Source organism: Hibiscus syriacus, unplaced genomic scaffold, assembly GCF_006381635.1.
Source record: "Hibiscus syriacus cultivar Baekdansim isolate YM2019G1 unplaced genomic scaffold, ASM638163v2 tig00110794_pilon, whole genome shotgun sequence".
Lineage (NCBI taxonomy): Eukaryota > Viridiplantae > Streptophyta > Magnoliopsida > Malvales > Malvaceae > Hibiscus > Hibiscus syriacus.
Window position 1 is genome coordinate 288,899 of NW_024062865.1, and position 24,321 is coordinate 313,219.

Here is a 24,321-nt window from a genome sequence, read left to right on the forward strand (position 1 = left end):
GTGACTACAGTGTGGGGATGGGCATGCAAATGCAACTACAAGACATCGAGCACACAAGATAAACTCAGTTGCCTATGTACATCCAGTTCCTCGTTTCCCAACTCACTCATACTGTCCCTACGTGATGAGAAAATAAAGTTATGTCCTTTATAAAAAAAATGTACTTTACCAAACGTAAAAGATATGAACTTTGCAATCATCCATGGCAAAACCTCCGCACTCTCTGTAGCCTCTCGGTGGCCATGGCCCTTGGTTGCGAGCGCGACTCGTAGTATCGACTAGCTTTCTGGTTTTTCATTTTAAGTTTTTACTTCATTTCCCTTCCCCTAAACGTTATACTCCAATGTCCCTATCCATTTACCATATCCGTAATCTCCAGTCCCAAGCAACATCCGCCCCTTGTGCTCTCTCTCTTTTTGTTTTAATCAAGCCCAATAATTTACTTCGTAATTTCTGGCTCCAATATTGTCACACCTTCTTTTAGCAACTCCCTTCATTTTTCTTCATTACTCTTCTTTTTCTTTTGATTATTATATTTGTATGTTCCTTTTTTTCTGTCTCCTAAAAAGGAAAAAGATTTAGACTTGAGAGAGAGAGAGAGAGATGAGTGGGTTGTTTCGATCCAAATCTTGTGGATTCGTCGAAATCACAGAGTTCAGCCGTGCTACTCTGAGTCCATTCTTCCACCAAGCCAAAACCGATGACTATGAAGCCAGTGACGAAAAAGAAGAGGAAGAAGAGTTTGATGATGATGAAGAAGATGAACATGGGTATGATGGAAACCCCATTGCTACGACTCCGTTTATAAGCCCCAAGTCGAGATTCGGTGGTCGTAGTGGTCTGGGTCAAACCCGTAGTTCAACGGCAAAAGACAATAACCAGTTCCAGTTCCCTTTTCTGGATATTTTGGCGGCATTGTTAAGGAAATCGCTGGTCACGTGCAGCGTGGACACTGACGACGTGTCGTCCATGGATATTAGCTTGCCGACTGAAGTCAGACACGTCTCCCACGTGACTTTCGACCGCTTTAATGGTTTCCTCGGATTGCCTACTGAGCTCCAGCGTGATGTTCCGAGAAGGGTTCCCAGTGCCAGGTTTAGTTCTCAATTTTAGTTCAATTCAGTTTCTTTGATTGCTGGTTTAGAACTTTGTTCAATTTTCGAATTTATTAAAAAACCTTTTTACTTTTGCATACACGTGTGATATTAATTGGCAAATAAATTAGTAATTTTTCTTTAATTTCAACTGTTCTTGGAGGTGTATTTGTATGTTTGATTGTTATGTCCGACTTAATTCAGCCTTTCTCTTGTCTATCAAAGACGAGATTTTATGTCTTTGATTAAAGCTGTTCGAGAAAGGGACATTCCAACTACTTTTGCCATGTTAGATGAGGAAGCTGTTGTGGTTCTGCAATAAATTCTTCTTTTTCCTCAGAAAATTGTAGTCTTTGATTATGATCCTTTAAATGTGGCTTCTGGGTTTTTATCATTCTAACATACTTAAGCCTTGGCCATTTTCATGATCGAAGGATTATTTGGAGTAGTGATTGGCTTATATCCAGTGAAGATCATGTCATGTGTTCTAACAGATAAATTTGATTATTTGATGTGGAGTATTGGAGGATTAGCTCTTTCTGCAGATAACTTTGTTGTATATGGCGTATACTGTGGTATGGGCAAAGTTGCATAGTATAGTCTGGATACTGGCCCTTGTTTTCTCTTGAATTTAGCAAGTCATTCAAGATATCATGCAAACAACTTGTTAAGCAGAGTTGATCGGTAGTAGCATTTCTTTTGTTTAAACCGAAAAACCGTAAATACTCTGTTGTGTATGATTCTCTAAGAAACCGGATATTTATTTTGTTACTGGCCTTCTTCTTGCATGATTTTCTACTTTATTTAATACACCTTTTCGTATATTAACATGCAAGATGCATCTTTTCCATTGTCCAGTGTAAGTGTTTTCGGAGTTTCTGCCGCGTCAATGCAGTGTTGTTATGATGACCGAGGGAACAGTGTGCCAACTATTCTTCTTATGATGCAGAAGTGCTTGTATGCTGAAGGAGGCCTTAAGGTTAAGTCTAAGCCTATGCTTTGGACTAATGATTAAATTGTGTTCTAAACTGCTTGAGGTTTTGACAAAGATTGGTTATGTTGATTGAAGGCCGAAGGGATATTTCGGATTAATGCTGAGAATAGTCAAGAAGAGTATGTCCGAGAGAAGTTAAACAATGGTGTGGTACCATGTGGAATCGATGTCCATTGTTTGGCTGGTTTGATAAAGGTATACATGCTATATAATCAAGATTATGTTTTATCTTTCTCTTCCCCCATGATTTTGACTCGACTTATTACTCATCTTAGGACTCATTTTTCGAATTGACATTTTGCTTTCGTGCTACACTATTTCGATATTATTTCTCAGTCGGTGCCTTGAAATCTTTTGTAGGCATGGCTTAGAGAACTTCCTAGTGGAGTACTTGATTCCCTCACACCGGAGCAGGTGATGCACTGCAACACCGAGGATGACTGCACCGAGCTTGTGAAGTTACTTCCTCAAACAGAAGCTGCTCTCCTTGACTGGGCTATCAATCTGATGGCAGATGTTGTGCAGCATGAACAATACAACAAAATGAACGCACGCAACGTTGCCATGGTTTTTGCACCAAACATGACCCAGGTTTTCTTTTACTTTCCATTATTTCATCTCACGGTCTAATAAAATGTTAGGTGTCTAGCAGATTAATAGCGTGTCCCGCGACAAAACCATATAGGTCTAGGGGAGAGACACTGCGTGAGGTGAATTCGTTTTGAACACTAATTTTAGTCAAAATATAAATCACTCTATCTGGACCAGATGGCTGATCCTTTGACAGCATTGATTCATGCTGTGCAAGTAATGAACTTCCTCAAGACGCTGATCTTAAAGACACTTCGCAAAAGGGAGGAGTCAGCTTCCAAGGACAGGTTGCTGCCATCATATTCTCCTAATGGCATCATCGACATCAACGAGCAAGTTCCGGGTGCAAGTCCATCTAAGGAAGGTTCCACTGCTAAGCTTTTGAGGGCTGCCACAATGAGTAGACTGGAATGTGTCCCTGATGAGAAACTAAGGGGTTCTCAGACGGGTGATGGAGAAGAAGAATTTGAGTCTGTTTCAGGTAACAGCACGCCAAATGCATGCGAAATAAGGACTACTGAAAATGAATGTAGGGGTGGATCTGATAATAAGGAGCGGCTAAGTTTAAGAAAAGGTGTCCTGCGGCTATGCAGGCACCCCGTATTTCAGTTGAGGAAGTAGACTAAGAAAACCCGAAATATCGGGATTGTAAATACCAGAGGCAGTGGAGGAGAAGCTTGTGTTTGATACATCAGTACTATATCCCAAAATGTTGATATGTTTCTTCTCGGTCATGGAGGCGATTTCTGGTTGTGTATGCGAAATTTATAGCTTCTAAGATTTGTTTGGAAGTACTAACTGAAAGATGTAGATTAATCATATGCTTCTTAGTCTCCTTGCATTATCTTTCGTGATGTGCAATAATAGTGTTCAGAATTTGACAGAAACCATTGAATGATAAATGTACGAGTCCAAAGCTTCACCTGCAGTGAAAGTGCGAAGACACTTTGTTTTTTCATCCAGAGAAAGTAAAAGAAACAGAAACAAAATTCTTCCAAAAAGCTAGTAATCTTTGTCATTGAATCCTTCACCATTGTATTAGTTAGGTCCTTTCGTATGTTTAGTCATCAGTTTGAATGTTAAATATCCGCTCAAATAAAGCGTATTGCTTGAAATAACACGATCTGAAGAGTACTAAATCTAGTCCACAGGATTTTTTTTGGCTTGAAATAATTAAAGCAACAACTAATTACAATTATCTCAACAATTTAGACACACAACTTTGAATAATGTTTTGCTCAAATCAATCATTGTTCTATTCCTCGACATGGGTCAATTCTTAATAAAAGTACTCAAATGGGGACATGAATGAATAAGGGTATAAAACGAGAGCACCGACTCCGAGACTATATATATAGGGTGCAGGAGTAATCCTCGTGTTACTCATGTAAAGTTTTATACCTTTGGATCAAGAATCAATGTAGGGCTAAAATTACAACCTTTGGTGCCCTTTCACTATGAACAATTAATAAGATTACTAGAGCAAATAAGTAACTTATTTGGTGCCCTTTCAATATGAACAATTAATAGTTAATTCTAGGGTTACGTTTCTTTCGAAGTTAACTTATGGAATTAATGTAATGTGTGATATGCACTAAATTCTAAATGTTATTACAAATTCTGGCGAGTACAAAAGATGGAAGTGTAGCAAGAGTAGCCAATAAGTGATTTACATTTAGAATTTTATTTAAATATCATTTTAATCTTAATTGAATTATCTTTAAATTCGGTTAGAGGTCATGTCCCGAATCAAACATGCCTCAAAGTTATGTTTTATGTCTTTATGCAATACAATGATGAATATGAATGAACGTAAAATTTTATGTTAGATGTATAAAATTATAAAACCAATTAAAATTTTAAAATATGAAAATATTTTATTAATAAAATATAAAAATTAACATTAAAATATTTTAACCTTCTATCCATCCGGGATGAAGCTGTCCCCATAACCCAACTGACAAAAAGAGACAGTGATGTGTGGTAAACGACAAGGTCAACATTCATCAGTACGTCAATCAAACTCTGCATGCAATGCCATGTCATTGTGTACAATAAAATCATGCACCTCACTGAGAATGAATGAAGAGGATGGTTTAATGCACGTTTCTAAAAAACATAACTAATCAATTTTACCAGTTCACCAATTATTTCCACTGTAATTTCCATGGTTAATAAATTCTTTAAATAACCATTGGGATTAGTATTTAATTATTTCATGATTAATGAGTAGGAAAGCCAAGCAGCCGTTTTTAATTTACATTTTTCTTTGGTAGAGAAAGGAATATTATTATTTTAAAATGAAAGTTACATTAATGCGTCACAGGGTACATGACTACCACAGTTGCTTATCTCGAGTAATATTGATGTGATGTATGTGTATCATTTTTATTAATTTAATTTTATATTTTTATGCGATGCATGTGACATCATTGTTATAATTAATATATATACATTCATGCAGAATTACATGTTAGCGCAACACTTAACTGTTTTGACGGATATGTTTTCTGGTGATAAATACAAAAAAGGATCGCAAGTCTTAATCCATATGAAAATGTCATACAAAAAAGAGGGGTGTTATGCTTCCCCACCCTCGGTAAAAGCAACATCCCCACAAATTATTTCTAAATCATAGCTTATTATACGGTTAATATTTAATGTAATAATATACAATTTGATATTACAGATAATAAATTAATAGTATTATATTATCATTTAGTTAAATATAATATTAATTAAAAATAATTATAAATCTCAAATATAAACTGTAAAATAAAAATAAAAGATAAAAATCATATGCTTTATTGATTATACATAGATATTAATGCATAAAATATAAATGTCAAGTAAAAAACCGGTTAATTAGTTTCTCAATAGCTCTGCCTCTGTTGCATGTAGTTAATTTGTTAAGTAATAACCAGTTCATTTGCTATGAGCATCATAAATTGTCAAATTACGCAATTAATTTTTCGTGTCCGTTTTCAATCAAATTAAATGATTTAATTGCCTGAACATCTTACAATCACATCTTATCGTTAAGAAGAAAAAATTGACAATTTTCTTTTGTTCTTTTTTCTCTTAAATCATTTGTATAGTTTTTTTAATAATTTAAGACGGTAAGATTGGAACAAGAAGATATTAGTGTTATTTAATCACTAAAATAATAAAATTATCAATAAATTATACGTTATAATTTTTGGCGGCACATAGCAAGATCATACACCCAAAGGCCTAACGTTTCAGTCGTCGCACTCACATACAGTTGAAAGTTGAAATCCTTTTACGTTAACTAGGCTGTAGATAAGACATGTAGATCCGGAGTTATTTGAGATTTATTTAATTAAAATTTAAAATTATTTTTAATGAATGGAGACACATTGTAAACTATTTAAAATAAATTTAATCAAAGTTCGATCAATATTCAAAATTATTTTTAATGAGAAGAGACAAATCTTGAAATATTAGATATTGAGATTAGAGATAGTAAACGGGTATAATTTTGTGGATTTCTCACCGTATCCGTTTCAGTTGGGACTGGGATGGGTATAACTTTAATAGATAGTGGACGGGTGATGAGTTTGAGACTTTATCTGCCCCACATCCGCCTGCCCCACATCCGGTTGGCCTACTAAATACCCATTAAATTTTTTACCATTATGAATTTAAGTATAATTTTAGAGACTAATTTATAAATCTTAATATTGTATAAGATATAACTTATAATTTAATCAAATATTAGGGATAATTTTATGAATCATTTTTTTGTTTCAAACCTCTCGTGCTTTGTTTGATGGTTACTGTGCCGATACTTAGGTCAAACTCAGAGTTCTTATTCTCTAAGTTTCAAACTCTAGTATCCTGCTCATTCAGGTATGCCTTCTTCCTCTTCCTTACTCTGGTCTTCTCTACGGGTAGTATGTTATTATGTCAGTCGCATGTTTGTTTTATGTTTGTTGCTTATGTATAACTTAAGGTTACTGTCATGTGAGTTTAGTCGGGTACGTCTCCAGTTAGGTAGTGAGTGTGAGGATATATTTTAGAATGTATCCGCGTGGACGGGTGTGGATTTAAAAAATTTTACCTAATGGACGGATGGTGAATTTAAAAATATGCGATGTGTATAGGAATAAGGGAGGGAGTATCCACATCTAACCCGCCTGTTTATCATCCCTAATTAGATTAATTCTACCGAAATTCAAGCAGTAAAAATACATTTTTATCTAATTTTTTTTTAATGAAATTATAAATTAAAATGAAAAGAGTGAGGAGGAGTCGACAGCCATCAATCAGTAGTCACTCGCTATCAAATTCACGTGGTTGTGGTGCGCAATAGTGACGCACCTAATAGCCTAAATTCGGACAGTTTGTTCCCCATCTACACCCAACTTAAGCTTCTGCACTGCTCTTATAAACCCAACACCCTCCCACCTATTTTCCATTCGATTCCTCCCCACTCTCTCTCTCTCTTTTGTTTTTTACAATAAAACAATTTAGATCAGCCATGGATGACCTAATAATCTCTCCATCTTCATCTTCTTCACTGGTTTCTTTTTCCCAGGAAACTCCACCTTCAACTCTCCAGCAGAGGCTTCAACTTATGATCCAGAGCCAGCAAGACTTGTGGGCGTATGCTGTATTTTGGCAGACATTGAATGATGATCTTGGTCGTTTGTTCTTGGCTTGGGGAGAAGGTTATCTTCAATGCACCAATGATACGTCTCCGAAGCTGACTTCCAATATTGTTCATAGTCGAAGAAAGGTGATGAAGGGAATCCAAGCGCTCATCGGGGACAATCAAGACATCGATATGTCGATGATAGACGGAACCGATATCACCGATGTTGAATGGTTTTATATGATGTCGATGACTCAGTCTTTCTCTGCCTGCGATGGGATTCCAGGCAAGGCTCTTAGTACTAGGTCTTTGGTTTGGTTAACCGGTGCTCATGAGTTGCAGTTTTACAATTGTGAAAGAGCTCGAGAAGCACAAATGCATGGCGTTGAAACACTGGTTTGTATACCAACTTCTTGTGGTATTGTTGAGTTAGGATCCTCGGAAGTGATCAGGGAAAACTGGGGTTTAGTCCAGCAAGTGAAATCCCTATTCGGATCCGATCTTATTAAACAATCAAATACGAATCTAACCCCAGGTCCGATCCAGTTCCTTGATAGAAACATCTCTTTTGCAGACATCGGCATAATAGCCGGTGTTCAAGAAGAAGATGATGCAAGCCCGGACATTAAAACAAAGCGAGAAAGCAACACTCAAACCAAGAAAGATTCCTCAAAGCTCGGGCAACTTTCGTACGCTGATTCAGAGCATTCAGATTCTGATTTTCCATTACTTGACATGAACAAAGTAGAGAAGAGAGCCCCAAAGAAACGAGGAAGGAAACCCGGGCTCGGACGAGAGACACCGTTGAACCACGTGGAAGCCGAGAGGCAACGCCGTGAGAAGCTGAACCTCAGGTTCTACGCTCTCCGAGCCGTAGTCCCGAACGTGTCGCGCATGGACAAAGCATCGCTCTTATCTGACGCTGTCTCGTACATCAACGAGTTAAAGGCGAAGATCGAAGAACTCGAGTCGCAGCTTCAGAGAGAATGTAAGAAAGTGAAGGTAGAAATGGTCGATAACACCATGGATAACCAAAGCACCACCACCAGTTCCGAGGAACAAGCAATGAGGCCAAGCGATTCATCATCCGGAACTGGAACAGGTGGATCCGGTGAGCTTGAACTCAATGTCAAGATCACGGGAAACGACGCAATGATCAGGGTTCAATCAGAGAATGTGAACTATCCAGCTGCTAGGTTAATGGGTGCTCTTCGAGACCTGGAATTCCAGCTCCATCATGCAAGCATGTCGTGTATTAACGACCTAATGCTTCAGGATATTGTCGTTGGGGTTCCTGGTGGATTGAGAAGCGACGAAGACCTAAAATCTGCTCTTAGAAGGAGGCTAGATCAGCAGTAAGGTTTAATTAAGGCTATGAATTATATTCATTTTCAATATTTGCTGGTTTTATCTGCTTTTATCTACGTCATTTTGTATTTTTTCTTCTTCGATTTTTCTTAATAATTTAAGGATGATTAAAAAAAATATCTATTCAAATATTGGAGTTTAAAAAAAATATTAATGATCTTTAATAGGCGAACAATATAGAATAAAGAGTGTCAGTCAAGAATATACATTTATGTAAGCACGTCTATAAATTAGAAACGAAATCCAAAAACATTGTGTGTTCGTAACAAAGGAAAAAGAATAATGCAAAGCATAGGGCCGAACAGTTGTATTTACCAACGATTAAAGAGAACAAGAAAAACTTTTTTTTTTTTTGGATAATTCTGATTTTATTACCCAATGCAAAGTTAAGATACAACCAATCAACCAATCAACAACAAAATAAAGAAAACAACCTACACAAAATGATTGGTTATACTATACCCCAAACGCTACAAAGCTGTAAGTTAGTACTATCAAGTCTATTAATATTAGTTCCCCTAAGACGGATTCCAACAACGTCTTTAACCTCCTTTAGCAGGCAGCCGAGCGTTCTACTCCTTCCTTGAAAAATTCTCTGATTTCTTTCCTGCCACAATGTGTAAATAACAACAGTCCATGAAATTTTCAAAATGGTGGTGAGCAAAGACCTCCCTTTCCATAATGAACAAGCCTTTATGACCATTTCATCCCATGATAAGAAAGTGGTATTCATCCCATTAAGTTTCAGAATTGAATTCCAGAGTTCCACTGCCATTGTACATTGTGAAAAGAGATGGTCCCTTGTTTCATAAGAGGTACTGCAATTAACGCAAATACTGTCGGTGTTAATTCCCATTTTAAGAAGTCTGTCTCTTGTAGGCAATTTATTGAGCAGAGCCATCCAAGCTATTAAGCTGAACTTAGGGATATGCGATGGGAACCAAATGAGTTTGTGCCATATAACAGTCTGCCCTTTGCAACGAATCAAGTCCCAAATTTCCGTAGCTTGCGGAGAACCTGTGGAAAGTAATGGAAGAGCTTCAGCTCTTGATTTTAAGATCCTGTTGATGCTCCAACTTAAGTTAGCTGCTGCTTGATAGTGCCAAAAATCTTGCTCCTTAAAAACATAAGCCTTAAGCCAAGCAACCCATAGGGATCCGTCTCCTGCTAAAATTTTTCGGATGAGGATAATGAGACAAGCTTTGTTCCAGGTTTTAGTGTTCTTCAATCCGAGGCCACCCTCTGATTTGGAAATACAAATTTTATCCCAACTCACACGAGCACCAGCAGCAGAAATATCTGCTCCTTTCCAGAAGTACCTAGAACAAATCTGGTCCACTTTTTTAAGAATAGAAGCTGGTAGAACAAGTTGTCTGCACCAGTAGTTGCTGACATTGAATAAGACAAATCAGTCAAGAAAAACTTTAGACACACATAAAATAACTAAAAACTATAGTTTGGACACCTATTCATATGAGGGATCAAATACAAGATTAATAAACTTTTATAAAATATTTATCCCTCCATCAATAATTATTCATTAAAATATTTTTAAATATATATTTTTTGAAAAATATTTTATATATGTTGAAAGTCAAAACAACAAATTGGAAGCATTAATGGGGTGGCAGCCGGCGGCTAATTAAATTCAAAGTTGGCTATAATTTTGGTTGAAATTCATGGATGGTAAAACTACACATTTAGTCATTGTACTTTTAGGGTATTTACAAGACTAGTCCTTAAGCTTCAACTATAAATACCCTAGCTCATTTAGCTTCAAAACCATCCCAAAACATTCTAGCTTTCTTCCAATACTGAGAGAATTTAGAGAGTTTCTTGAGAGTTGTTTTCTCCTTTTTATCAAGAGAGAATTATCATTGTTTTCTCCTTGGTCGATCGAGAGAAGTTGTAATTCCTATTTTCTCATAGTGAAATTATTCTACCGTTGCCCGTGGTTTTTACCATATATTATTTAGGGGTTTTCCACGTAAAGTTTGTGTCTCTTTTATCCTCATTTTTATTTTCTCAAATTATCAGTTGCGATTTTGCTCTATCCGATAGCCGTCTTCTGCAACAATTGGTATCCGAGCTAGATTTGAGTGTGTAATATCTGCTTATTGTCTTTGTGGTTGCCACCAAAAGGTGGATCCTCCAACATAAGAAAGTAAGAAGGTATTACTCATTCTTTGAAGGTTCCAGATAACTATTCACGATAGTGAAATAGTGAGAGCTATCTGTATTTGAAGCTATGACAACGAAATTTGATATTGAAAAATTCAATGGGAGGAATTTCTCATTGTGGAAATTGAAAATGAAGGTCATCCTGAGGAAAGACGATTGTCTATCAGCTATCAGTGAAAGGCCGGTGGATTTCGCAGATGACAACAAATGGATCGAAATGGACGGGAATGCTATAGAAAACTTTCATATAACATTAGCAGATGAAGTATTGTCAAGCATCAGGGAGAAGAAGACAACTAAGGAGATATGGGATCATCTCACCAAATTGTACAAGGCCACATCGCTGCACAATAAAATTTTCCTTAAGAGGAAATTGTACACTTTCCGTATATCAGAATCTACTTCAGTGACGGAGCACTTAAACACACTGAACACGTTATTTTCTCAGCTTACATCCTTAAGATGTACAATAGTAGAACAAGAACGTGCTGAACTTCTACTTCAAAGTCTATCTGATTCGTATGATCAACTCATCATCAACTTGACAAACAGTAATGTCACCAGTCTAGTCTTTGATGACATTGTAGCTGTTGTTCTCTAAGAAGAAAATCGGCGCATGAACAAGGAAGACAAACAAGTAAATCTCAACAAGCAGAAGCGTTGACAACGATAAGAGGGAGATCAACAGAACGTGGCCAAAGTAGCAGTCACAAACATGGTAGATCGAAGTCGAGAAGCAAGAAGAATTTAAAATGCTACAACTGTGGAAAGAATGGTCACTTGAAGAAGGATTGTTGGAGTATAAATAAAAACTTCAATCCACAAGGCAATACCGCAAACACTTCAGATGATGGAGATGCTCTATGCTGTGAAGCGTCAATCACCGTGGAAGGTATAAAGACATATGCATATATATGGCTCATTGATTCAGGAGCAACATATCACATGACCTCAAGAAGAGAATGGTTCTATCATTATGAACCTGTCTCAAGAGGATCTGTGTATAGTTGTAATGATCATGCCTTAGAGATCGTTGGCGTGGGAACCATCAAATTGAAGATATATGATGGAACAATTAAAGTTGTTCGAGATGTGTGGCACGTGAAAGGCCTGAAGAAAAATTTATTATCCTACGGATTATTAGATAATAATGCAAGCAAGATTGAAACACAAAAAAGAATCACGAAGGTGTTCCGTGGAGCGCTTGTGGTGCTGAAAGGCGAAAAGATAGCAGTAAACTTGTACATGCTAAAGGGGGAGACTTTGCTAGAAGCAGAAGCCTCTGTTGTCTTATGTAGTTCATATTCTGCAATGATATGGTATCAGAAACTTGGACACATGTCAGAACAAGGAATGAAAGTCTTTGTAGAGCAAAAGCTACTTCCAGGCTTAACAAAGGTATCACTTACTTTGTGTGAGCATTGCATAACAAGTAAACAGCACCGGTTGAAATTTAACACATCAAATTCTAGAGGCAAAAGTGTTCTAGAATTGGTTCACTCTGACGTATGGCAAGCACCAGTTACATCCCTATGCGGAGCAAAATATTTTGTCTCATTTATTGATGATTACTCCAGGAGATGTTGGGTGTACCCTATGAAGAAGAAGTCAGATGTGTTTTCCACTTTCAAAAACTTCAAAGCGCGGGTGGAACTTGATTCTAGAAATAAGATCAAGTGTTTCATAACAGATAATGGAGGAGAATACACAAGAGAAGAATTTGATGACTTTTGCAGGAAAGAAGGCATCAAAAGATAGTTCACAATGGCGAACACTCCTCAACAAAATGGAGTGGCAGAGCGGATGAACAGAACATTATTAGAAAGAACAAGAGAAATGTTTAGGGATGCAGTCATTCTGAGCAGAAGCAGTCAATACCGCCTGTTATTTGGTGAATCAAGCTCCATCAATTGCAATAGAGTTGAAGACACCAATGGACATATGGACTGGAAAACCAACTGATTATTCAAACCTCTATGTATTTGGAAGTATAGTGTACGTGATGTACGACTCCCAATAAATTTCAAAGCTAGATCCAAAATCCATGAAATGCAAATTCTTGGGGTATGCTGATAGTGTAAAGGGGTATCGCTTGTGGGATCTCACTGCCTACAAAGTGATCATCAACAGGGATGTTATCTTTGTAGAAGATAAGCTACAAAGAAAAGAAAATGATGATAACGCTGAAAAGTCAGAGACTACACAGATACATGTGGAAAAGGAGTTTGAACAAGGAGATCTTCTAAAGCAGAACCAATACATGATGAACAAGAACTAGAGAGTTCTGAAGCTCCAACAACTTTTCAATCAGATCGTGTGAGAAGACGTCCCAATTGACACTCAGATTATGTTATAGAAGGTAATATTGCATACTGCCTTTTAATAGAGGACGGTGAGCCACCAACATACCAGGAGGCAATAAACAGCTCAGATGGTTCACTATGGATGATGGCGATGCAAGAAGAAATTGAAACCCTTTATAAAAATAATACATAAGACCTTGTGCCACTACCACAAGGAAGGAAGCCAATTGGTAAAAAATGGGTCTTCAAAATCAAGCGAAATGGTGACGATCAAGTTGAGAGGTATCGTGCAAGACTGGTGGTCAAAGGATATGCTAAAAAAGAATGTATTGATTTCAATGAAATATTTTCTCCTGTGGTTCGACTAACAACAGTTCGAGTAGTTTTGGCAATGTGTGCTACATTGAACTTACATCTAGAGCAGCTAGATGTTAAAAAAGCTTTTATTCATGAAAATCTTGAAGAAGAGATTTACATGCTCCAACCTGAAGGTTTTGAAGAAAAAGAAAAGAAGAACTTGGTTTGCAGGTTGAGCAAATCTCTGTACGGTCTAAAGCAGGCGCCGAGGTGTTGGTATAAGAGATTTGATTCCCTCATTATGTGCCTTGGATACAACAGACTTAATGCAGACCCTTGTGCTTATTTCAAGAGGTCTGGTGATAACAATTTTGTTATTTTGGTGTTGTATGCGGATGATATGTTGGTTGTAGGACCCAACAAAGATCATATTGAAGAATTGAAGGAACAACTGGCTAGGGAATTTGAAATGAAGGACTTGGGATCAGCAAACAAGATTCTAGAGATGCAAATTCACCGAGACAGAAGTAATAGGAAGATTTGACTTTCACAAAAGAATACTTGAAGAAGATCTTGTCAAGATTCAACATGTAAGATTGTAAGCCAATTTATACCCTTATTCCTATTAACTTCAAATTATCCTCCAGTATGAGTCCTAGCAGTGTAGAAGAGAGGATAGAGATGTCTCGAGTACCATATACATCAGCAGTGGGAAGTTTAATGTTCGCTATGATATGCACAAGACCAGACATTGCACAAGCAGTGGGAGTGGTTAGTTAGTACATGGCGAATCCAGGCAAAGAGTATTGGAATACAATAAAGAGGATCCTGAGATATATCAAAGGGACCTCAAATATTTCATTATGTTACGGAGGATCAAACTTACTAATCAATGGGTATGTAGATTCTGACTATGAAGGGGATTTGGATAAAAACAAATCTACTACAGGATATGTGTTCAAAATTGCTGGTGGAGCTGTAAGCTGGGTTTCAAAATTGCAGTCAGTTGTGGCTACATCCACAACAGAAGCAAAATATGTAGCAGCTACACAAGCCAGTAAAGAACCAATTTGGTTGAAGATGCTATTGGAGGAGCTTGGGCACAATCAAGAGTATGTCTCTCTGTTTTGTGACAGTCAAAGCACCTTGCATCTAGCAAGGAATCCAGCATTTCATTCAAGGACAAAACACATACGAGTTCAATACCATTTCATTCGTGAAAAGGTAGAAGAAGGGACGGTAGATATGCAGAAGATCCATACCAAAGACAGCATAACAGATTTCATGATGAATGCGATCAATGCTGATAAATTTACTTGGTGTTGTTCCTCTTGTGGCCTGTCAGAAACGTAAGCAACATGAAGGTACCAGGTAGAAAGAATGGTGTGAAGATATGATTGTTCCAATTAAATCTTCAAGTGGGAGATTGTTGAAAGTCAAAACAGCAAATTGGAAGCATTAATGGGGTGGCAGTCGGCGGCTAATTAAATTCAAAGTTGGCTGCAATTTTGGTTGAAATTCATGGATGGTAAAACTACACATTTAGTCATTGTACTTTTAGGGTATTTACAAGACTAGTCCTTAAGCTTCAACTATAAATACTCTAGTTCATTTAGCTTTAAAACCATCCTAAACCATTCTAGCTTTCTTCCAATACTAGAGAGAATTTAGAGAGTTTCTTGAGAGTTGTTTTCTCATTTTTTATTAAGAGAGAATTATCATTGTTTTCTCCTTGATCGATCGAGAGAAGTTGTAATTCCTATTTTCTCATAGTGAAATTCTTCTACCATTGCCCGTGGTTTTTACCCTATATTATTTAGGGGGTTTTCACGTAAATTTTGTCTCTCTTTTATCCTCATTTTTATTTTCTCAAATTATCAGTTGCGATTTTACTCTATCCGATAGTCGTCTTCCGCAACAATATATCCATATAGTAGTTATGTAAAATCTAACACACTGTTAAATATTAAAATATATTAAAGGATAATTAGTAATTAGGCATGCTCAGCTTAGTTTATGTACCTAATTTACTCGTAGCGTATAAGCAGATTATTTATTTCAATTAACTGAATTAAGATATCATCCATTCTTCGTCAGTCTCACACTTGATTTGGTATGGAAGTTATGACGTCTAATTACGGGTGTGTTACGGATGCATAACTTCTTCTTTTCATTTATTTATTTGTTTTAGAAAGAGATAAGAGTTAATTTTATTTGTTTTTATATAATTATTAATTAATCTGGATCCAATACTACAGAGATAAGAACGACTCACTCAACTTAATTTAAAAATATCAGAATTTAATCTCTTAATCTTTAATAGTTGAAGGTAGTTAATCAGAATTAGAGTGTTTTTAAGTAAAAACTAGCAAAAGATTACACGAATAAAAAAATGAGGTTTGCCCTTGTTTTGTGTTTGGGGCCGAGAATCCTATATAGTTGGTTAAAGCCGATAGATGCGACGAAATGGACATCTTGTTAGATGGTGACGATTATTATTGTATAAAGTTTGAATTAAATTTGCCTTAAACCAATAGGAGGGGACCCCATTTGCCCTTTGATTGTCTACCCAAAATTTGGGATAAAAAATGTATTAACTAACAATTAGGCTTCCAAGAAACTACTTCAAATAAATCATAAAGGATGGAATGTATTTCTTTTTTTCTCGGGAAAATACTTGTTTAATTATTATCAAATCTCTTCACAATGCTATTACACAATCAAACTAAAAACCCAAAGCATTTTTTCCTATGTTCTTGAATTAGTATGAATCACCCAATGTTGACCGTCTGTCTTGATCCTGAGGTTATTCATTTTTGCAAACAAATTTACCGCCCTTCTTACTCCGCGGTTATCCGCCGCAGTAAAATAATCGTGGCCAAAGATTACCCCACCGGGTCTCAACAGCCGGTACGCCCGGTTAATATCTCCCCAAGCGGATATGAAATCATGACCCGCATCGATCTCTATTAAATCCGCCCTTATCCCCCACTCGCATAACTTCTCCAGACCCGAACCCGTTGAGAACGGAACGGGTAAAAGCGACCCGGTCGCATTGAAATAAACCACATTCTGCAGGAACTGCTGAAGCAACAGAACGTCGCCGTTTATCATGTTGATGTCCTTAAAACGGTCTCTGAAACCCGGCCATCCACGGAAGTCGTCGAGGCAGAGTATCTGAGTTTTGAGGCCGAGTTTAAGAGTCACGTTGACCATGTGGAGAGCTGACGCACCCAAGAAAGTCCCGACTTCGATGATAACTCGGGGTTTGACTCGTTCGATCAAGTGTTCGAAAACGGCGCCGTTGGAGCCCCAGCCTTTGATTCTTTTCCCCCTTAGGAAGGCTCGAAGGTAGGGTGGCGGAAAATTCGTGTAAGGGGAGGTGTTATTGAATACTCGATCGAGTATCGTTGGGAAGACGAGGTGGGGAGGGACGGGTGGGTTGGAGCACTGAGCGGTGACTCGGAAGCTGTCGAGTAGGGAAACTGGAAGAGGAGGAGGAGGAGTTAGTTGGGGAAGTTGCTGCTGCTGTTGCAGAGTAGGAGAGGAGTGAGAGAGATAACCCATGGCGTAGCTGAACAAGACGAGGATAACGTAGGCGGTGGTGTGAGTGAAGAGCTTGGTGATGGAAAGACTGCTTCTTTGGCGGGTATGGAGGTGAAGAGAGCGTTGTTGATCATCTTTCATGGTGGTTTTCTTGGTCGAGTCTTGAACAGAGAAAAACAGAGTTTTGATATGCCTTTAATTTCCAGGTTGACGCCAATGGAACGCCAATTCTTGGTTGTTTAAGAAGGGCGAATTACCTTTTGAAAGAATAGAGGTAAAAAGCGCAAACTACTCCCTGAGGCCACTAAACCATTTACTTGATTATATTTTGACTATTAAGCTAAAACTTTTATCAATTAGATCACTAAACTTTCAATTTGGTTTTAATCAAGCCATAAACCATTAATTGTTAACTGAATTTATGACACATCAGTTAAGTAATTTTCTACAAAAACATGTGTTCATCATTATTTATACATTTTATTAATTTAGTTTTAACTTTAATCATCCAATAAGATGACGCTAATTTAGAAATGACCGTCATAAAATTTTAAATTCAAGTGTACATTTTAAAATAAAGTTATAACAAGGGTCTTCTTCATGTGAACATCGAAAATTATTTCACTTGAATTTTGTTATCCTTTTCCTAGAAGTAAATCTAAAGCAGTATCATCTTATTTAAGGAATAAATTTGTTGACTTAATTCTAATTAAAAATTAAAATCAAATTAATAGAATACATAAGTAATGATGATCAAATGTATTATTATATAAATTAGCTTAACTGCTATGTCATCACTTTCATTAACAATTAATAACACGTGGTTTGATTGAAACTAAAACGAAAGTTTAGTGACCTAATTGATCAATTTTTTAGTTTGGTTTCAAAATAGAATCAAACCAATAATTTGACGACGCTAGGGATAATTTACCCAAAAAGAAAAAAACCAAGGAAAAAGTAGAAAGTAAAGGAGATTAGTAACATTCATCCATGAAAAAGAACTGAAGTTATTATCTATGCCAATTATTAATATGATGGTTTGTTGTATTTTAATTATATGGATGCGTGGATTGTATTTTCAGTTTTATTTATATTTTTCTCGAATACAAAATTTTAAAACTATAACGTTAATAATTATTGTGAAATGTGTATTATTCTATTTGATTTGATAAATTAAGTTTATTATTTTATTTAGATGATTAGTATTAAATAAATAGGTGGGGACAAGGGTTGTTTAGAAAAATGATTGTGGTAAAGGGTGAGAAAAGTTGCGTGTTTACCACACGAATTGGAATTAGATGTTGGAAAAAGACCGGAAAAGATCGTGCACTTGAAGGTTCAAAGAATAAAATATTGAATCCTTGCCATTTTATTTTCAATGGCTGAGGGATGACTCGTAAAAATATATTTCGTTTCATTTAAAATAAACCATATATAATTGTTCATAACAAACCATTATGAAAGCTAAAGAAAGACATACAAAAACAGTAAAGATAGTAAACCATACGATATTTCAACTAGGACGCTTGTCTCCCCACCAAATGTCATAAAGTTCGATGTGTATCCTTAAATTAAAAAGTATATTGCTTGAAATGATAGAGTTCTTACTATTAGAGATAAACCCAAGATTTTATGGTAAAAAATAGATTTATAAAATTTTAGAGATAAATTTTATGAAATTTTAAGAGATATCGAAAATAAATCGTTAATAAAAGATACAAAAAAAGATATCTAAGCTATACAAAAATTTGAAATTTTCAAAGACAACCTCTCCCATCACTCTAGCCTCCTCGGTCCATCCCTTTCTACAACCTTGGCAAAAACCTACATCCATAATTATATGGAGAAATTATGTTTATTGATCTCTTTGAAGACTGAATTTAAGGAATTAGAAGCAAATCGAAATTTACCACGATATGGCTGTTGGAGTTTTGACGATCTCCATAACACCTTTTGCTTGTAGATGCAGCATTTTTCAAGCCAAATTACAACTTAAAATAGTATTCAAATAATCTCTGACTTCTTTCCTGTCTAAAGATTTACATATCCAAATAAAAAATATGAAAAAAATAGTTGATGAATTAAACTAACCTTAGAGAAGTCGGTGTCTTTCCACAAAGTTCGGCGCCATTTATTTTATCTACTTAATACAAATTTAATATCTTCCCAACTCGGATCATTAAAAGGCAAGTAAAGGTGCACAGTTGATGAACATGTCCTTCACTTTGAAACAATAGAGATGGGCACACCACTATCTTAGCCTCATCTCATGGATCTCTATTTGTAAATAAGCTCAACTGCTTCCACCACCTTTAATTGGTCTCTCACGGTAGGTTCCACTTTCACAACCATGACCATGATTTACCCAGCTTGTTTTAGCACAAACTTTACCATAAAGCTTTAATTGGGATCATAATTCAGATACACGCAGCAAGCTTTAAATGTTATTACAAAACCACATTCATGGAGGTAGACACCACAAGCTTTAAGCTTTCCTCCTTTTACAACTAAAACTGTCCTTGTCTAACTAGCTCTTTTTGATTCATTGGTATGCCAAGAACCCCAAGATTAGCACCGGCTTCAGCGCCCCCTTGCTAGTTGCCACCACGCCCATCATTTGGGCCCGAAGCTGAAGAGGGACCGCCACTGCTGCTACCTCCAATATTAGCCTCCGTTTGAATGGCATGCATGCCATTATTGGGTCCTCCAGGTCTGATTCCCATTTGAGCTTGCATGGCTTGTTGATGCTGCAGGTGTAGCTGCTGCTGCTGTGCATCCTGCATTTGATGCTGGTTGTTGAATTGAAACGGCATCTTCTGGGGGAACATACCGGACTGCTGCGCCATTGTGGCAGCCTGAGGATGTTGCATAAAATATCCTCCTGGTTGCGTTGCAGGATGTGGCGCCATCTGCAATTGTTTGCAAACATGTAAGCCAGTAGGGTAACAGCAGATAGCTAGAAGAAATAATTTAAGTTTAAGACTAACTTGCGGAGGCATTGTGGGTGTTGTTTGTGGTTGTGCATCCGCAATTGCAGCTAAGTACATCAAATTCTTTTGCAGCTGAGCTTGATACCTAAATCATCAAATCTTAGATATATTTGCTGCCTAAATGTCATACATGTAATCAAATGTGCTAGTGTGAATATGCAAAACCAAACACATATACAGGGAAAAAACGACGGTCGTTTTATAGGGAGTAATAAGAATATACAACAATTCACAGTATTAACATTTAAATATATTGTCCCAATTTCCAAGCTTTATAGGTTGATAATCCTCCTCTCTGGCTTCTAAAAGTCACCACTTCGGTATCATCTTGATTGAAACTAAGCTAAATGAATACATGGAAGGGGAGTGGAGATCAGGGAAGTGGAACCTCACTGCATCAGCTGTAACACCATTCATATGCTAATGACCAACAAACATTGGATATGCAAGTCATATAAATAAAAAATTCCATCACGTATCCTTAATAACATGTTCACAACAGAAAGTTGTAGCTTCTGCTAACCAGATATTATTGAATTATGCAAGGACCAAAAGCAGACAAGTAACCCACAAAACTAGTTGAGAGCAAATAACGATGAATGCACCACCAAGACAACTAGAAAAAAAAATTATAAATTACTTACTGGGCACATTCATCGAGTTTTCCTAGATTCTGATTGTCCAAAATTGCCAAGATCAACTTCTTGTTCTCATCAAGGTACTGCAATAAGAATGGGAAAGAGAAAACCACAAGAACAAGTTAATATCTCTACTATCACATTGAATTCCTTAGCATCAAGTGACAAAAACAGTCAATATGCCCAACAGATAATTATTTGGGGCAGAGATATATATGGACTTCTCTAAAGCAGTTTACTGAAAGTTTGTATGTCAACCAAACTACTTAAATTTGTTCAGGTTTTTCTGAATCTTGAATTTTTGAAAAGGACCTTAACCTAGGAAATGATAGCCCATTCAATAGGAAGTTCAAGCATAAAAAAGGATACTACAGTCTCAAGGGTATAGAGCCGTCCAAATGTATTCCCTTCGATAGAACAAATGCTGGCTTTTAAGCTTTTAGGTCGGGCCAAAACAGACATAGTGATCATCCATGAGAATTAGCATATAAAGCTCACATCTTAGACGCTTCTAAAATTTAGCCAACAGCTTTACTAAATCACACACCAACCTTGTATCAAATATCTATTAGACTTTCTTGAAATGGAACGCAATATCAATACATTCTTTAATGATATCAGTGTTTTAAGATTTACAGCACAATAATGCTTTTCCTTGAAAGGAATATTGCCCTTCAAGGATTGGAACAGATGATTCAAAGTGTAACATGAAGATATCATCTACTACCCACCCTATCTTGATCTAAACTAAAGAATTTCTATAAGTGGGATGAAAATGAACATAACTAGTGAGGCGTAAGCATACACGAATTGCTTTTAATTAGTTTAACTCAAGCAATGACAGGATGAAAGCAACTTAAACGGTTTTAAGAAATCAGCCTTATGGGCCTTTTATTAGGAAGGCACTATTCGAGCTTCTGCTGCAACAGACATGTCTTTGGAACCATGTAGACAGCTTAATTACTGAAAGTATCAATATGCTAGCGAACTTTCAAGCAGATCAACCAATTTTTGTTTTCATATCAAAATATTCCAAATAAGATGTTTAAACTACATTAATGATTTTTTTGGCAACATTGCAGATAAATTCCAAAGATGTTATTTGGAGACTTAGATAAACTTGAACAGATGTTAAAAGGCTGCTTTTAGTTTATTTGCACACTTCGTAAAAGACAGAATCCAAAGGCGGAAAATGATTCAGGAGACAAAATGGAGAGAACCAAATTGACACGAGAAATCAGGCTGTTGTTTCTCCCCAGCATCAAGCACAATCACTAGACGTGCCTGATGGATCTCACCTTTCAATATGGCATAAGTTTCTTGCTTGTGACAACTGATTCTAAAACGCAGACAGAAAACCAAATTAAGAAACCACATCGTATCCGACAAAAAAAATATTAAGATCAGGTACCCGACATGACTAACAACTTCCCATTTAATCAACCACATCGTTCGCCAAAAAAAGAATAATTAGATCCCCAACAACTTCAAATTTTATCAACCACATCGTACACGACAAAAAGAACAATTGGATCTCCAACATGACAACAACTTCCAATTGAATCAGCCACATCGAATGCAACAAAAAGAATAATAGATCCCTGGCATCAGCTATAGCTTCCATTCACCTCTCTTTGCTATCCATCATTGTTACCATAACTTCTTAAACCAACATCAAATAACCCTTACCTTTCCACAATCATTGTTCTGTTCCGATAACAATTAATAGGCGCAAACAATTCATGGAAGCAAAACTATTCCATCTCATAATCGTAGTAATCATAAACATCCATGAAAACTAGATGAACCTAACTCTCAGCAACGCCGTAACTTATAAGTACTAGCAGTACTAAACGCAGTATATCTATTAATGTAAATACATGTATACCTTCTGAACCTGTTCAGTAGTGATGTTGTTAGGTGGGAATGAAGGCAGCGTAGGAATCATTTGCGGTGGCTGCTGCATCTTGTGTAAGATTAACTTTTCTCCAAGAAGAAACCCTAACCCTAATCACCTGCAAAAATATCCTGCAAACCCCCCCCCCCCAAAAAAACCAAGTTGAATATCCCCAAATATTAAACAGTGTGAAAAGAAATAAAGGGTATTTACTATTTCTTAGGTTTTTGTTTTACCATGGTGAGTGTGAACGAGTTTCTCTACTACCTTCTTTAATGTCTGAAGAGGGATTTCACTTTCACTAGGTAGCGATGATGATGATTCTGGAACTTAAGAGGGTAGAAGTGCACGTTACAAGGAACTGAAAGAGGAAATTATAAACAAAAAAAGTTTGTAACCGAAGAGAAGAAAAAGAATCAAAAGACGTGAGGTTTAGGTGTGTCGGGTTAAGACAAAAACCTCAGGCTTTAGTTGTTAGTTTATTGGGTTTTTGCAAGGCCGCTTACGTCAATTTGTTTTATTATTTTTGGATAAATTCATGTTTAGTACATAAACTATTACTTTTATTCAGTTTTAGTATCTAAAGTTTATTTTTTTTCATAATTATATTTAACGTTTAGTTTAAATTTTATTTTGGTATTCGGTTATTAAAATTTTAATAATAATATTGATGTGTTATCATAAAATGATATCATATTATTAATAAAAAATATAACGTTAATAGTTTTATTAATTTTTTAATGGTAAGTGTTAAATAAAACTTAAAATAAATATTAGTTATTTTTTAAGTTTAAATACTAAAATCGAACAAATATAATAATTTAGATTTTGAAGGTATAGTTAGCCTTTTTATTTAGGTCTTCACTTTCATCAGCTTTGACTGTAACTCCCATTTTTCTTTTTCTTTTTCTTTTTAAAAATATAAATAAAATGATGGATTTTAGTGTTAATATTCGTTTTTTCTTCCTAAAATTAACTGTATATGATCATTTTAGGTGTTGTTTGATAACTTTAATTTTAAGTTTTGAATTTTTAATATTATTTTTTTAAAAATTTGTATATAATCAAAAAATTAACTATGAAAAATAAGATCTTGAACTCGTATATTTATAGGTGGAGGCAGGAATCAATTCCACAAAATTATATAATTATTTCTGTAAGATCTTTCAGTTTAGTTGAGACCAAAGGGTTAAATTCAAATTTTGAGTAAAATAATTTCTTAATTAAAAAATAATAATAGTTAATTGGTGTTTCCCACCTCTATAACGCATGTGTGAGGTATCCTATCCGATCAGTATCCGCTAATGATGTATGTGGGAACATTACTCAAAAGAATAAGTAATAATATTGCATAAATATTATAAAAAATTAAAATATTTATATAATCATTCATCTCTGTATATTTTTATATTAGAGAATAAATTTATAAAATTTAAAAAAAAAATTAAAAATTTTAAAAAAAATAAAATTTATAAAATTTTAAAAGAAAAAAATTAATTAAAAATTTAAAATATATAAAAATTTAAATAAATAAAAAAATTGGCTCCACCTATTCCCTACTATCCATTCCTACCGACATGTATATCTTCTCACGATCTTAGAAGACCTAATATATACAATTAATATTTCGAAAACTATGTTCGATTTTTTTAACCGTCTTTTCTATTCCTTCTTGGAGATTTGGTGGTGTTGAGTTTATGCGTCCCTTGATTGCTAGTGTAATGATATGAGCATAAACTCATTTAATACATCTGCATTAAAGTGTCTTGCAGTAATATGAATAAATAGTTCAATGTTTTTCCAT

The 24,321-nt window shown here is 35.9% G+C and overlaps 5 protein-coding genes across 6 annotated transcripts; 2 read left to right on the forward strand and 3 right to left on the reverse strand.

Moving 5' to 3' along the window:
* The first annotated feature begins 499 nt into the window (after positions 1–499).
* On the forward strand, positions 500–3,566 carry LOC120141190 (rho GTPase-activating protein 3-like). The gene is made up of 5 exons (XM_039156126.1): positions 500–1,094; positions 1,953–2,073; positions 2,164–2,283; positions 2,449–2,679; positions 2,857–3,566. Exons 1-5 carry the CDS (start codon positions 604–606, stop codon positions 3,298–3,300), a joined length of 1,407 nt encoding a protein of 468 aa, XP_039012057.1. The 5' UTR covers positions 500–603; the 3' UTR covers positions 3,301–3,566.
* A 3,596-nt stretch (positions 3,567–7,162) lies between these two features.
* LOC120141188 (transcription factor MYC2-like) lies at positions 7,163–8,705 on the forward strand. Its single transcript, XM_039156122.1, has one exon. It carries the CDS (start codon positions 7,184–7,186, stop codon positions 8,654–8,656), a length of 1,473 nt encoding a protein of 490 aa, XP_039012053.1. The 5' UTR covers positions 7,163–7,183; the 3' UTR covers positions 8,657–8,705.
* Positions 8,706–9,116: 411 nt separating this feature from the next.
* On the reverse strand, positions 9,117–15,996 carry LOC120141273. Its single transcript, XM_039156200.1, has 2 exons — positions 15,971–15,996; positions 9,117–10,053 (listed from the first exon to the last, which is right to left on the reverse strand). The coding sequence occupies exons 1-2, from the start codon at positions 15,994–15,996 to the stop codon at positions 9,117–9,119; spliced, it is 963 nt and encodes a 320-aa protein (XP_039012131.1).
* A 183-nt stretch (positions 15,997–16,179) lies between these two features.
* LOC120141192 lies at positions 16,180–17,205 on the reverse strand. The gene has a single exon (XM_039156127.1). The coding sequence runs from the start codon at positions 17,131–17,133 to the stop codon at positions 16,195–16,197; it is 939 nt and encodes a 312-aa protein (XP_039012058.1). The 5' UTR covers positions 17,134–17,205; the 3' UTR covers positions 16,180–16,194.
* A 2,163-nt stretch (positions 17,206–19,368) lies between these two features.
* LOC120141193 (GRF1-interacting factor 3-like) lies at positions 19,369–22,950 on the reverse strand. Of its 2 annotated transcripts, none has more exons than XM_039156129.1 (5): positions 22,754–22,950; positions 22,509–22,648; positions 20,627–20,703; positions 19,980–20,067; positions 19,369–19,901 (listed from the first exon to the last, which is right to left on the reverse strand). In XM_039156129.1, the coding sequence occupies exons 2-5, from the start codon at positions 22,584–22,586 to the stop codon at positions 19,587–19,589; spliced, it is 558 nt and encodes a 185-aa protein (XP_039012060.1). In that variant the 5' UTR covers positions 22,587–22,648; positions 22,754–22,950; the 3' UTR covers positions 19,369–19,586. The 2 variants fall into 2 exon arrangements, with proteins under 2 accessions (XP_039012060.1, XP_039012059.1); XM_039156128.1 differs by having other exon boundaries at positions 22,509–22,650; positions 22,744–22,950.
* Between the last annotated feature and the right edge of the window lie 1,371 nt (positions 22,951–24,321).

What these genes read in the sequence shown, in the direction of transcription:
- LOC120141192 (XM_039156127.1), bottom strand. Translation starts at nt 17,133, where the DNA reads ATGAAAGATGATCAACAACGCTCTCTTCACCTCCATACCCGCCAAAGA.
- LOC120141190 (XM_039156126.1), top strand. Translation starts at nt 604, where the DNA reads ATGAGTGGGTTGTTTCGATCCAAATCTTGTGGATTCGTCGAAATCACA. An exon ending in ATGCTGAAGGAGGCCTTAAG is followed by an intron (nt 2,074 to 2,163) that starts GTTAAGTCTAAG and finishes TGTTGATTGAAG; the next exon opens with GCCGAAGGGATATTTCGGAT. An exon ending in GTTTGGCTGGTTTGATAAAG is followed by an intron (nt 2,284 to 2,448) that starts GTATACATGCTA and finishes AATCTTTTGTAG; the next exon opens with GCATGGCTTAGAGAACTTCC.
- LOC120141273 (XM_039156200.1), bottom strand. Translation starts at nt 15,996, where the DNA reads ATGGGGTCCCCTCCTATTGGTTTAAG. An exon ending in TCCCCTCCTATTGGTTTAAG is followed by an intron (nt 10,054 to 15,970) that starts GCAAATTTAATT and finishes ATTCAATGTCAG; the next exon opens with CAACTACTGGTGCAGACAAC.
- LOC120141188 (XM_039156122.1), top strand. Translation starts at nt 7,184, where the DNA reads ATGGATGACCTAATAATCTCTCCATCTTCATCTTCTTCACTGGTTTCT.
- LOC120141193 (XM_039156129.1), bottom strand. Translation starts at nt 22,586, where the DNA reads ATGCAGCAGCCACCGCAAATGATTCCTACGCTGCCTTCATTCCCACCT. An exon ending in AAACTCGATGAATGTGCCCA is followed by an intron (nt 20,068 to 20,626) that starts GTAAGTAATTTA and finishes TTGATGATTTAG; the next exon opens with GTATCAAGCTCAGCTGCAAA. An exon ending in CACCCACAATGCCTCCGCAA is followed by an intron (nt 19,902 to 19,979) that starts GTTAGTCTTAAA and finishes AAACAATTGCAG; the next exon opens with ATGGCGCCACATCCTGCAAC.